This window comes from Pelophylax lessonae (genome assembly GCF_965119305.1).
Source record: "Pelophylax lessonae genome assembly, chromosome: 10".
NCBI lineage: Eukaryota > Metazoa > Chordata > Amphibia > Anura > Ranidae > Pelophylax > Pelophylax lessonae.
The window spans coordinates 148,826,650-148,840,465 of record NC_138777.1 but is presented as its reverse complement, the minus strand read 5'-3'; the positions used below and the strand labels follow the sequence as shown (position 1 = coordinate 148,840,465).

Below are 13,816 nucleotides of genomic sequence, written 5' to 3'. Positions count from 1 at the left end.
ATGTAACAGCATTGCATGTACTTCTGTACAACTCTATAGTAATGCATAGTTTGTACTTTCATTCAACAATTCCATGTGTATTCTTAAGTGGCATTTTTCTTTTGCCATTTTCTAAAGTACGTCAGGCTACATTTTCTAATGCACCATAATCACAAATCTCACGTTATATACCTAATTTGTTGATCAAGCATAGTACTGGATAATTTTGTCAGAACTGAACACAATGTTTTTCACAGAACCTTGAATCTGAAATTAAAAAAAAGGCATTTACCTACAGCTATGTCAACAGCATTATCCAAAACTGATGTATAGGGTTACTTTAATCCAAGTTCATTACCAACTGATTTTATATATTTATTTTTACACACACATATACAATTCACATATGTACTGGTGTAATATTTCTTAAAGGTTGTGGAGGGTATTTATCAAAGTGCCCTTGTTGTTAGGAGTTTGCTATCATTTGTCATCTTGGCACTATATTAGTTTAAGGCAAATTAAAAGCCGCACTGCAAAAAGTGCAACTATATTAGCTTTTGTGCTTGTCAAAGAAATGAATGTCACAATAATACATAAAATCATACATTAAGCATGTTTATGGATCTCTTTTGACAAGGTCACATATGGTATATGCAACAGTATATGGCATATGTATGTAGAAGTGAAACTATTAACAGATAGGACAACAGTAACAATCCAGGAGATTAGAGACTTTAGATTTTGTTTTGGATCAATGCAAATAGCAATGATATGCAGTAACTCAAAGTGGAACTAATCAGGCATGCAGCACTATTTCAGATAAAGCTAGTGTCTGATTTGCTTTTATTGGTTACAACACATCATCCTTTTGACTATCACTAAGAGATACCCTTTGACTCCTAACTATGGATAATGAAAGCTGTATCAACAAATATCGACCAATAATACAGTGTCACAGTTCATGAGGGAAACAAGTTTAGGTTAAAAATTGGATGCTGCAAGTATATGCATATCCATTTACACTAGGGTTTTCCAGCTGAGCTGAAAATGCCGACAGGAAAATATTTGACATGAGTTGGCCATTGAGATGCCACTTGGAAAAACTTCACATCCCCAAAGAGGCGACCATCAACCGTCACTAAAAGACATAAAAAGATAAAATAAAACCCTTTTAAAAACTGTGGTTTTAACATGCTGATCGAAATACAAATGGGACCTTTTAAGGCAAGAAACAATAGGTGCTTAACATCAGAACAATAAACAGAAATGCAAAAGATAACTAGTAGGGGAAAAAAACAGGTTGTGATGAAAAAAAAAAACAGACAAGACAAAATATGACAAAAAAAACAAACGGATGTCCTAGAAAAGCAATGATTTTAGGGTATGCACAGTAAACAAAAACTTAATTGATTAAAAATGCAGAAAAGCATGCTGAAGGGTATAGTAACACAACAGTAATATAATTTAAATACAATGAGATGAAAGTAAATATACCTATTGTTTTTTTTAAAAAAAATGCAAACTGTTAGATCTCCAGCCGGTTGTGCATGTTTTATTCTGCCTTGCCAACTTTCTATCAGACATAATACACTCAAACCAAAAATCCAGTTTTCTCTATTGTTCATTGACAAATGTAGTTCTCTCTGATCCATATCAGTAAGGATGTCCCAAAGCAGTGCCATAAAATGAGGGGTGGGAACAGCAGAAAAGAACAAATCCCCAAGGCTAAACATAGCCAACCAGGCAACATAGGACTCAGCAGAACAAAAGATGAGACCCACCTAAAACAAACAGTAAAGGCCCTCAAGGAAAGCCAAAAGCCCTCCAGACAGCCGCCAGCAAAAAAACTTTGCGGCCAAAAGAGGCATCTGCAGATGCCAGCACATCCACCTTATAAAATTTGGCAAAGGTGTGAACAGACGGCCAGGTAGCCGTCTTGCAACCTGGAGCACAGATGCCTACAAGGCAAAAAGCCCCGGAAGCACTAGGCGCATGAGTAGAACGCGCCGAAACAGGGAATGGTAGGACCTGACCCATAATTGAATAAACCTGCACCACCGTCTGTCCGATCCATCCGGGAATAGACACAGCAGGCGCAGGCAGTCCCGTTCACGAGCCATCCGTAAGTACAGAGAGCGAGCCTGACTTATGAAAAGACTCAGTAGTCTCCATGTACACCTTGAGTGCTCTAACTCTAAACAGAGTAAGCAATGCACATTCCTTAGGATGTGAGGGCTCAGGACACAAGATGGGAATACAATGTCCCTGTGCAAGGGAAAACTAGAAAGCACCTTCGAAGGGAAGGATGGATTCAGACAAAGCACCACATGGCCCCATGATCAACATATAGGGAGAGCGACAGGACAATGTCGCCAGTGCCGACACCTGCGCGCAGAGTGACAGCAACCAAGAAGGCCACCTTCCGTAATAAGGTAGGCAGGGGATACCCTCGAATACTCGCAAACAGAGGTTCTTAAAGAACCGACCGCATCAAATCAAGGTCCCCAGTTGGTGACGGAGGTCGCACCGGAAGTACCAAGTGTCGCACCCCCTGGAAGAAGTCACGCACCAGGGCACAGGCGGCCAACGGCCTTTGGAAGAATTTTGCCGAAACCTGACCCTTGACCGTACTCAAGGCCAACTTTTGATCAACTCCCCATTGAAGGAAGCCAAGATCCAGGCCAACGAGTAAAAGCGAGGGGGAGCCCACGCAATGTACGACTGTCTCGTACGATTAACAAAAATCACCCTGGAAGTCGCTTATCACGCTTCAAGCAGGGTAGGAATCAATTAAGCAGCCAAATCCCCGTCCTTCAGCACCTGGCTTTTAACAGACAAGTCGTCAAGTTTAGCGACCGTAAAGTCAGATGGGAGATGGGCCCTGGAGACAATAACTCCTCCCTGAGAGGAATTCTCCAAGGAGGGTGTGCGGCTAGCCTGACCAGGCCGGCGTACCAAGCTCAATGAGGCTAGTCCGGAGCCACAAGAAAGACCAGAATCCCTTCCGCCTTGATCCTGTGAAAAATTCTTGGTAGCGACTTGGGAGGAGGAAAGGCAGACCGTAGCCGATACTTTCCTTGGCCCATCCGTGAGCACGCACACACGACCATACCTGCGGCAGTTGTGTGCAGGTGACCATGCTAAACTCCATGGCATCGTTCAAGTTGAACTTAGCAAATGTTCTTGCCCATGACAGAAACCATGGTGCCACAATTGCACCCGCCAGAGGGTCCCAGGAGCGGGCCACAAACCGCAGCACTATCCTGTAGATGCGATGCCAACAGGTCCACGTCTGGAGTGCCCCCAACGAAGGCACAACTGCTGAAACACCTCCGGATGAAGGGGCCATTCTCCTGCATCCAAGGCCTGTCGACTAAGACAATCTGCCCACCAAAGTTTCCACACCTGGAAAGGGAACAGCGGAAGAGCTGGAACAAGGAGCACTGCCCCCTTGGTGAAGGACATAACCCATGGTCGTGGCGTAGTCGACTGAACATGCACCGGACAGCTGCAGGTGCCCGATCCATTGAACCAGGCAAAGCCGGATCGCTGTCAACCCCAGGACATTGATCCGCAACCTGGATCCTCCAGGGACCATACTCCCGAAGCAGAGAACCTGCCGAGGACTCCTCCCCACCCGGACAGGCTTGCATCCGCTGTGATAATTGTTCACGAAAAAGGGAAGGAAGGATTCCAGATCAAGACTCCCTGATCAGCCAGCTCAGCCGGATCCGAAAGTCTGGAGAGTTTGGATTCTAGTCCCATTCGAGAAGGATTGCCTTCTGGGGAATCCCCGAGAGGGATTGAGCAAAAGGGACCATCTCGAAAGACGGCACCATCAGTCCCAGAACTCGCATACAGGACGACCATGTGCGGGACAGTTACAGTTGAACCGCAGACTGAAGTTCCAAGAGTTTTTTCCCCGGAGGGAGAAAACACCCTGACTGAGGGCGAGTCCAAAGTCAGGCTTAGATAGTCCAGTCTCATGGAAGGGACCAGGGATGACTTCTGAAGGTTCAGAACCCACCTGAAATCCTCCAGAATTCTCATGATGACTTCCAAATTTGTTTGTCAGCACCGTAGGGGACTCCACACGGAAAAGCATATCAGCCAGGAACCCCAGACTGATATGCCCTGCTGCCACAACAGCGCCAGGACCGGAGCCAACACCATTGTAAAGACACGAGTAGCAGAAGCAAGAACAAGGGGTAATGCCACAAACTGATAGAGATCCTTCCCCATGGTAAAAACGGAGAACCCGTTGGTGTCCTGAACACAACAGGATGTGAAGGTAGGCATCCTGATGTCTTGTCTATGGAGGCCAGGAATCCCCCTGATGCAGGGAAGCAACCATCATGCGAACCAATACCTCCTTGAATGTCTGATCCGCACAGAACCATCAAAGGGCCAGAAGGTCCAGCTTGTTGAACCAGAGCCTGAACTGCCCCACAGAGCGCCTGGAAGCGATCCGGGGACAGCCGTACATTGGAAGAGAAAAACTCACTGGAAAAAATGGATCGAAAGTCGGTCTTGCAACTGGACCGCATGACCCCCTGAACCCAGCTGATGGGGATCCGGGCCAGCCATAGGTCCGAGAACAGGCAAGGACGACCCCTCACCCCATAGATGGGTGAAGACGCACCTTGAGGCCGAGTAGGCCTCATCCACAGACCTGGAAAAAAAAGATCTCTTGTCCAGATTAGGGTAGTTTGGAACCACCAGAAGAAGTCTTGAAGGACTTTGCCACATCAACTGTCCTCGAGGGATGAAGAAACTGTGGTGAGCCGAAAGGGAGGGACCCCGTCCGCGACGAAGGCCCTTACCCTTGGTAGCCTGTGGAAGAAAACACTCTTCCCCTCGTGAGACCCTTGTATAATGTCCCCCAGGGCAGCGCCAAACAGGTGATCCCCCTGAAAGGAGAGATCGGTTAAGGTCTTCTTAGAGGTTTGATCTGCAGACCGACACTTCAGTCAAGTATACACCGGATGACCACCCAAGAAAAGGAGTCCAGCACGGCATTGCAAACAAATCGCAGCCGCTGCACCAGCTGGTCCAACAGCTCTCCCAGGGCAGGAGGGACTTGCCCCTCACCAGGTCACAGCATTGGAACTCCGCCCATCAGGCAGAGTCTGTGTGGCAGGGGCAATCATGAACACTGAGCCCAGTGCAGAACCCCCAGGGAGTACAGATTGCGAGCCACAGCCCACTCCATGCTATCCCCCCCAAGTCCTTAAAGGACGTGGATTCCTCCACCGGAACAACGGTAGGTCAATGCACCCTAGAGACCGCACGTCCACCATAGGTGGAACAGTCCACAGTACCAGAGACTCCACAAAAGGGTAACGTCTAGCAGGCGCTTAGACACCCTAGGGGAACGTCTCAGACGGTCCCATCCTACATGAGCCTGCTAGCAAAACAAGCTGCTCCGGATGGCATGTGAGTGCCCGACGCTACCTGCGCCCCTGGCGCAGCAGCCAATGCATCCTCCAAATTGCAGGGTGTCACACACCAAAACAACCAGTGCATCCACCAGTGCCTGTATCATGCATGGCAGGGGAGGTGAAATGTCGTCCTCATCACCGAGGAGACAGGGCGCGAGGTACCAAACCCGGCAGGGAGGCCCACGTCTGCGGCGGCAGAGTCAAACCCAGAATCTGAGACTTCAGAGGAGGCAGGGGTAGGTGGGGAAATGTTTCAGCACACCTTCCACCTCCACCTGGGCCCAAAAGCTTCCCGAACCGCCGAAAATGCATTGAAGGACAGTGGAGTTCCGGAAGGCCCTGTAGCCTTCGTGAGGGTGTCAGGTGGGGATACATGGCCTGCAGGGTCCATACGGAACCTGAGGAACCCGCCAGCAAAATTTGCAAAAAAATTACAAAAATGACATTTAACAGGACAGAGGGAAACCCAGGAGTGTGAGGGTCCGACCATCCCAGAGAGAGGGCCCGCATCCACCCCAAAATCCACCAGGGAGGGGATGTTTATTTACGATACCAGGAACACAGGCAGGCGCCATCTCATGACAGGACCCCACACCACCGGAGTAGGGGGGGCTGTCGGCCAAACAGGAACGCTGTGACATAAGCCGAAACCCTGTCGTGTGCGTCCTGGCGAGACTTTTAACTCGTGGGGCCAGTCCCCGTCCAGTGGGACTATGTCGCGGCCGACCCAGCGGGAAGCTAAGGCCTGCACGTGCTCGATGGCCAGACAAGGGTGACCAATGGGTATGGGAAATTACTTCCATGCCAGGACCAAAGATCCCAGCAAGGAACTAGGTAAAACTGACAATCTTTTGCATTAAGAGAGGGTGTACACTCTGGGACTGCCCATAGGCGTAGCCAGAACTTTTTTCTGCCTAGTGTCCTACTCCTGTAGGGGGCAGTATAACCCTACGGATATGGATCAGAGAGAACTGCATCTGTCAATGAACGATAGAGAAACTAGTAATTCCAGAGGCAAGTAATGGCAGCCCTGGTTTTATGCTCATGACAGGTTAACTTTAATTATTGTGTAGAAAACTAAAAATATCCTAAAGTAACAAGAAAATTTAAATCTACATTTGTTTATATTGTAATCCTAAATGTACCAAATCCACAACAGGTTGTACAATACAGTAGCTGGTACACACTCGATATTGCTGATGTTACTCCTGAAGAAGAAGCTACTACCTTATGTTTTGAAACATTTTGGCTAGTAAGCTTTGAAAAGATCCTGGTTGGGAATGTGTTCGGGTTTAATTAACTACTGTCTCCTGGCATGACATGGTACACAAACATTTCAGAGTGCATGTAAGGTAACACATCAGACAAGAGGCAGATTTAGGTAGATCTACAGATGTATTTATCTAAAATGTGTATTGCTTTTCAAGAGTGACATTTCCAGAGGGTTCTTGTGACGGTACTAACCGTCACTATGCGTGAAAGGCAGATAAGTAATGGTTTGGATTGCTTCAATATTTGTCAGCAAAATCTTCATATAGAAATATGAAGATTTAATACCACCTTACACAGTGTATTCCATGCTTGGCTGTGAGAGAGACAGAAAGACTGTCATTCGCAGACTTCCCTATTGTTTGTGTATTGGGAGGGAATGTGTATTGTGTTAAAGTTTACCTGTCTGTTCCATTGTTAAATGTTAATGACCTCACATTGTTCTGTCCAGATGGCTAGATAATTATAGTTTAGTTCCTGTATACACTTTCATCTGCATATGCTACTATAATCAGCCAGAGGGGAGGAATTGTGTACACTGTATGGGAGTGTAAAACCCTGTTCCTATTGGATTGTGAATGTCACGTCCAGTCTTTAACAAGGTCCACCTAGGCGGTAACCTTGTGGGTGAAAACTGTATATAAGTCTGTTTCTTGTACGATAAAGTTGTTCTAGAGTTACTTCACCCTCATTCTAGAGTCCTGTCTCTTATTGGGGGAATATGCTACAAGGGATTGCTATGGTCTTCCATATTCCCGTAGATAATCACTAAGCTCTTGTAAGAACTTGTGTAAGAGCTTGTTCTGCTGCCCTCTCTGGGAAAAGAGAGGTTCACCCATGGGAACCTGGAGCCTTGTCGTAGGTCCAGGGTGGGTAGGAGACGGCGAGACCCTAACCAAGCTGCGGTGGTTCGTGGGGTCTGAAGTTGTTACGGTGTCTGGTGGAGTGCTTGGAGCCCCCTAGGGAAGCACTAGTAGCATCTGTCAACGGAGGTACCCAGTCAGGGGTGTCCTGTTCTGTTACACTTCTATTCATTGAGACAGCACTGCAAAGCAGAGTTTTGTGCTGCAACCAACACACATTTGCCACATTTTGCGGGGTTGGAAGCTGAAGAGTGGGAAATTGGGAAATTTGAGTGGAGAGCGATAAAATGTTTTGCTTTTGACTGCTGGTGACTGCATTTTTAGTTTCTATAAAAAAAAAAAAAAAAATGGATTTTTGACTTACCATAAAACCCTTTTCTCTTAGGTTCATTGACGGACGCAGTCCTCTGATATATATCAGTAGGGTAATACCACCCCCTACAGGAGTAGGACACTAGGCAGAAAGAATTACTGGGTACGCCTATAGGCAGTCCCTAGGGTTATACCCTCTCTCTTCCTGCATAGGATGTCAGTTTTGAATCAAAGCAGTGTCAGAGAAAAGCACACCAACCCACTCCAAAAAAGTAGAGGGGCGGGTACTGTGTCAGTCAATGAACCTAAGAGAAAAGGGTTTTACGGCAAGTCAAAAAAATCGGATTTTTGTAAGATCTTACCGTAAAATCCTTTTCTCTTAGCTCATTGACAGACGTAGTCTTCTTGATTCACAAGAACTGGGTTATGTTGTCTCCGCAGGAGTAGGACTAGGCAGAAAAGAAAAAACGTTCTGGCTCCACCCTAGGGGCAGTCCCAGAGGGTATATCCTCCCTCTCTCTGCTACAAGGCATCAGTTCTGTCACAAAGCAGCAACAGAGAATTTAACCCAACCCAACTCAATGATAGAGGGGCGGGTACTACGTCTGTCAATGAGCTAAGAGAAAAGGATTTTACGGTAAGATCTTACAAAAATCCGATTTTCTCTGTCGCTCATTGACAGACGTAGTCTTCTTGATTCACAAGAACTGGGACATCCAGAAGCAGTGCCACAAATGAGGGGTGGGATTGACAGAAATCAAAATCCAATCTAGAAGGCCCAACCGGTGCCAAACTAGAAGTTTTAAAGGCTCATTATAAACAAAGAATGAGACTCAAATAAAAATTCCAACGGAAAAAAACCCTCGAGGTAGACCACTGGTCTCCTCAAATGGCGGCCTGCAAAACCTTGCGGCCAAACGAGGCATCAGACAATGCCATTACATCAACTTTATAATGTTTTGTAAAGGTATGCACCGACGACCAGGTAGCCGCCTTGCACACCTGGACCACTGACGCCTGATGGCGAAAGGCCCATGACGCACTAAGTGCCCGAGTGGAGTGCGCCTTAACAGGGAACGGGGGCTCCCGACCCTTAATAGAATAAGCCTGTACCACCGTCTGTCTGATCCATTTGGAAATAGTCGCGGCAGATGCAGGCAACCCCTTTTTGGGTCCATCCGGGATCACAAAAAGTGAATCCGTCTTGCGAAACGAGTCTGTCGTTTTCAAGTATACCCTGATCGCCCGGACCACATCCAAGGAGTGTAAAGCAAACTCCCGAGGATGACTGGACTTAGGACACAGGGAAGGTAATACAATTTCTTCATTCAGATGAAATTCTGAAACCACTTTTGGTAGGAAGGATGGATTCGGACGAAGAACCACCTTATCTCTATGAACCACCAGATATGGGGAACGACAAGATAATGCGGCCAGTTCTGACACCCTGCGTGCAGAAGTGATAGCCACCAAGAAGGCCACCTTCTGGGACAACGTAGGTAGAGGAATCTCCCTAATATCTTCAAAGGGAGGTTTCTGAAGAACCGACAATACTAAATTAAGATCCCAGGGTGGTAACGGCGCGCGCACTGGCGGAGCCAGATGTCGCACCCCCTGGATGAAATTCCGCACCAAGGAATGAGTAGCCAAAGGCTTCTGAAAGAAGATAGCTAATGCTGAGACCTGACCCTTGATAGTACTCAAGGCCAGTTTCTGCTCAACCCCTTGTTGCAGAAAAGCTAATATTCTACTAACCGAATAAGACCGTGGACGGAACCCCAGAGGTTCACACCATGCAATGTAGGACTTCCATGTGCGATGATAAATCTTTCTGGAAGTCGCTTTCCTTGCTTTAACTAGAGTAGGAATAACTGAAGCTGACAATCCCTTGTCCTTCAGCACCTGGATCTCAATAGCCAGGCCGTTAAAGCCAGCGATCGTAAAGCAGGATGGAAGATCGGTCCCTGAGACAGTAGGTCCTCCGTGAGAGGAAGTCTCCACGGGACGTCCGCCACCAGTCTGACCAAGTCGGCGTACCACGCTCGGCGAGGCCAGTCCGGAGCTACCAGGATTACTGGAATTCCTTCCTCCTCTATCCTGCGAAGAAGTCTTGGCAGTAACCCGAGAGGAGGGAAGGCATACATTAGCTGGTATTGCCCCCACGGGGCGATCAGTGCGTCTGCGGTCTCTGCTAGAGGATCGCGGGAGTGAGCCACGAATCTCTGTACTTTCCTGTTGAATCGTGATGCCAACAGATCCACATCCGGGGTGCCCCAACGTAGGCACAACTGGTGGAAGACTTCTGGATGGAGGGACCATTCCCCCTGATCCAGAGTCTGACGGCTGAGATAATCTGCCTGCCAATTTTCCACCCCCGGAATGAACAGCGCAGAGATCGCTGGAACAAATCGTTCCGCCCAGCGAAGAATGCAAGCCACTTCCTTGGCCGCTCGGACACTCTTGGTGCCCCCCTGGTGATTGACATAAGCCACGGCCGTGGCGTTGTCCAACTGGATCCGAACCGGGCTGCCCTGGAGCTGCTCAGTCCAGTGAATCAGACAAAGTCTGATCGCTCTCAGTTCCAATACATTTATCGGCAACCTGGATTCTTCCGGGGACCAAAGTCCCTGGACAGATAACTGACCGAGAATTCCTCCCCATCCGGATAGACTGGCATCCGTGGTCACTATCGTCCAATATATTGGCAGAAATGACTTTCCCTGGCTGAGCATCGGAGACCGAAGCCACCAGACCAGAGACTCTCTGGTCTGTTTGCTCAATCGGATCCGATTGTCCAGGGATTCCGGATTCCGATTCCATCTGAGAAGAATCTCTTGCTGAAGAATTCGGGTATGGGACTGGGCAAATGGGACTGCTTCGAAGGAAGCCACCATCAACCCCAGAACCCTCATGCAAGTTCGAAGAGAAGACCAGCTGTTGGATAGTAACCACTGGACTGCTGATTGAATCTTCCGGAGTTTCCCTACCGGAAGGAAAACTCTTGTCCTGACTGTGTCTAGAATTAGACCCAGATATTCGAGCCTCTGGGTGGGAACCAGAAATTACTTTTGCTGGTTCACCAGCCACCCGAATTCCTGTAAAGAAATTATAGTAATTTCTATGTTTTGTAGCAGGGTCTGAGGAGACTCTGCATGAAGCAGGAGATCGTCTAGGTAACCTAGAATCGATATGCCTCTTTGGCGCAGTAGTGCCAACATTGGGGCCAACACCTTCGTGAAGACCCGAGGAGCCGTGGCGAGACCGAAAGGTAACGCCACAAACTGATAGTGGTTCTCTTCTACGGAAAAGCGTAGAAACCGCTGATGTCCTGCGAAAATGGGAATGTGAAGATAGGCGTCCTTGATGTCTATGGACGCTAGGACATCCCCTGGATGCAGGAAGGCTGCTACTGTGCGAATGGATTCCATCTTGAATTTTCTTATGTTGAGAAAGGAATTGAGTGCCCTTAAGTCCAGAATTGGACGCACTTTGCCCTCTTTCCTGGGTATTGTAAATAGGTTTGAATAAAACCCCTGAAAACGTTCTGTCCAAGGAACGTGGACTACCACTCCTTGTTGTAGTAAATCCGTGACTGCTCTCCGCAGATCTTCTAGACGATCTGGGGATAGTCGGATATTGGAAGGGAAGAATCGCACCGGTGGGAGAGATCGAAACTCGATCTTGTACCCTGACCTTATGACTTTGCAAACCCACTTGTCCGGGATTCTGGAAAGCCAAGGATCCGGGAACCGGCGAAGACGTCCCCCCACCCCAGTTATGGGTGGGGGCGCACCTTCAGGCTTTGGACGATTTATCTTCAGGTCTGGAGGGGGCGGGCATTTGCTTGCCCGACCAACGTCCCCTGAAGCCTCCTGAAGGAGCTTTGGAGGACTTAATTTTTTCACCCGCGGGACGAAAAAACTTTTTGTGAGCAGAGAAAGAAGGCCCTCGTCTTTGACGAGGTCCTTTACCTTTAACATTTTGCGGTAAAAAGGTGCTCTTTCCTCCCGTGAGATCCTTAATGATCTCATCTAAGTTGGCTCCAAATAGACGCTCTCCTAAAAAGGGGATATTAGCCAATGCTTTTTTGGAACCTTGGTCGGCTAACCAACCTTTTAGCCACAGTGTACACCTGAGAACCACTGCTGAAACTGATGCTCGCGGCAATAATGGAGTGGCGTCTAACGCCGCATCACACACAAACTGTAACCCCTGTATCATTTGTTCCAACAAATCTGATACCGCCTGAGGGACTTCTTCTAAGTCCCGGCGCAACCACTTGGTCCATTCAGTTACAGTCTGCGAAACCAGTCCAATAGCAATTATTGGTCTGAAAGCTGATCCAATCAAGGAAAACATGGTGCGAGACATAGCTTCTATCTTGCGATCCACTGGATCTTTAAAAGACGGGGCGTCTTCTAAAGGAATAACCGTGGCTTTATTCAATCTAGCAATTGGTGAATCCACCACAGGTGGTTCTGTCCATTTCTTAATGAGGGTTTCCTCAAACGGATAACGCCTGTTAATGCGTTTAGAAATAACAGAAGTGCGTTTTGGCAGACTCCATTCTTCTTTGATTGGATTGCCAAAACATTTGGGCAATGGAAAAACCTTCGCTACTTTGATGCGTTTTTTAGTCCCAAAGGGGATTTCAGTTTCAGCTATTTCCGACGGAATACCCTGTAATCTTAAGGTTTCTTGAACAGATACAATGAGTGCGTTTACCAACGCATCGGGCTATGGCTGATGCCGAAACATCCTCCTCACTGTCTGAAGAGACAGTACCCGAGACACCAATCCCAGATGAAGTACCTGCAACTGCAGAAATAGGCTCAGATTCTGAATCCGAAGTTTCAGATAATAAGGGGTTAGGCGGGGGTCGCTTTCTTGCGCCCTGTCCCTGACAAGCCACTTCCACCCGGGACACAAAAGTTTCCATAATAGCTGACAATGATTTAACCGTCAGTGGGGTGCTGGAGGATCCTGCAGACACCTCGAGGGGATCCGGTGGAGATACATGAGTGGCAGGGTCCATGTTAATTCAGGACACCTCTGCCAGAAAAAACAAAAACTTTTTTTTTTTTTTTTATTTAAATAAAAAATACCTCTTTTTTTTTTTTTTTTAATGTGTATCCCCCTAGCGCAATAGCGCCCCTCAGAGTACCTGCTTCTTGATCCCCACAGAGAGAGAGAGGGACCCTCAAGGCTCACCACCCGATGCAGAGAAGTTTCCAACCAACTGCAGTCAGCGTCTGTCTTTTACAGACTGGAAAGAGCTGTGTTAGTTTTCCCGGGTAGAAGGACGTGGCTCCGCCCCCTGTGTACGCCTTCCGGCGTTCCCAGCTCTCCACGAGGTAGCTGGGCTCATCAAACATGGCCGCCCCCATACAGGAGACAATAGACTCCAAAAACATGGCGGCCGGCGTGACCTGAGGACATTCATGCACCCGGTCTACGGCAAAATGGTGGCGGACTGCCGAAATCGTTTTTCCCAGCACATCCACCTGCATCTCTGCTAAATGGCGGTTTATCGATCTGCAGGAGGTACACTACAATTAAGGTAGGATTATACCTCCTATGTCTGCTGTAATACTACAGTCTGCTGGGTAGAGTGTTAGCTCTCAAACCAAGTCCACTTCCCACCAAACACATGCTGTATTTACAAGGGGGACTTTTAGTGTCAGACAGATACTGACCATGTATGGAGGGGCCCATAATTCATACTGCCTCATAACGAGGAAAAAAGGGAACGTTTACTCACCATACCGAACCGACAGGCACCCTCTCTTCACAATACCCTCTCCACCGGGGTGGGGGGTTGTGGACCACTCCGGACGCCTCGACTCTCTGGTTCCTGGCGTCCAAGCGAGACTTTTAACTCGCAAGGTCAGTCCCTCCAATGGGACTCCGTCGCGGCCGACCCAGCGCGGAGCTCTGGTCTGCACGCGCTCG

The 13,816-nt window shown here is 48.0% G+C and overlaps 1 protein-coding gene across 1 annotated transcript in view; it reads right to left on the bottom strand.

Annotated features, from left to right (window-relative positions):
• Positions 1-507: 507 nt before the first annotated feature.
• PACS1 (phosphofurin acidic cluster sorting protein 1) overlaps positions 508-13,816 on the bottom strand; it is a 550,726-nt gene continuing 537,417 nt past the window's right edge. The window contains exon 24 of the mRNA XM_082271176.1: positions 508-1,117. Coding sequence (XP_082127302.1) covers positions 1,002-1,117 — 116 coding nt within the window. The 3' untranslated portion in view covers positions 508-1,001. The remainder of the gene's footprint in view (positions 1,118-13,816) is intronic.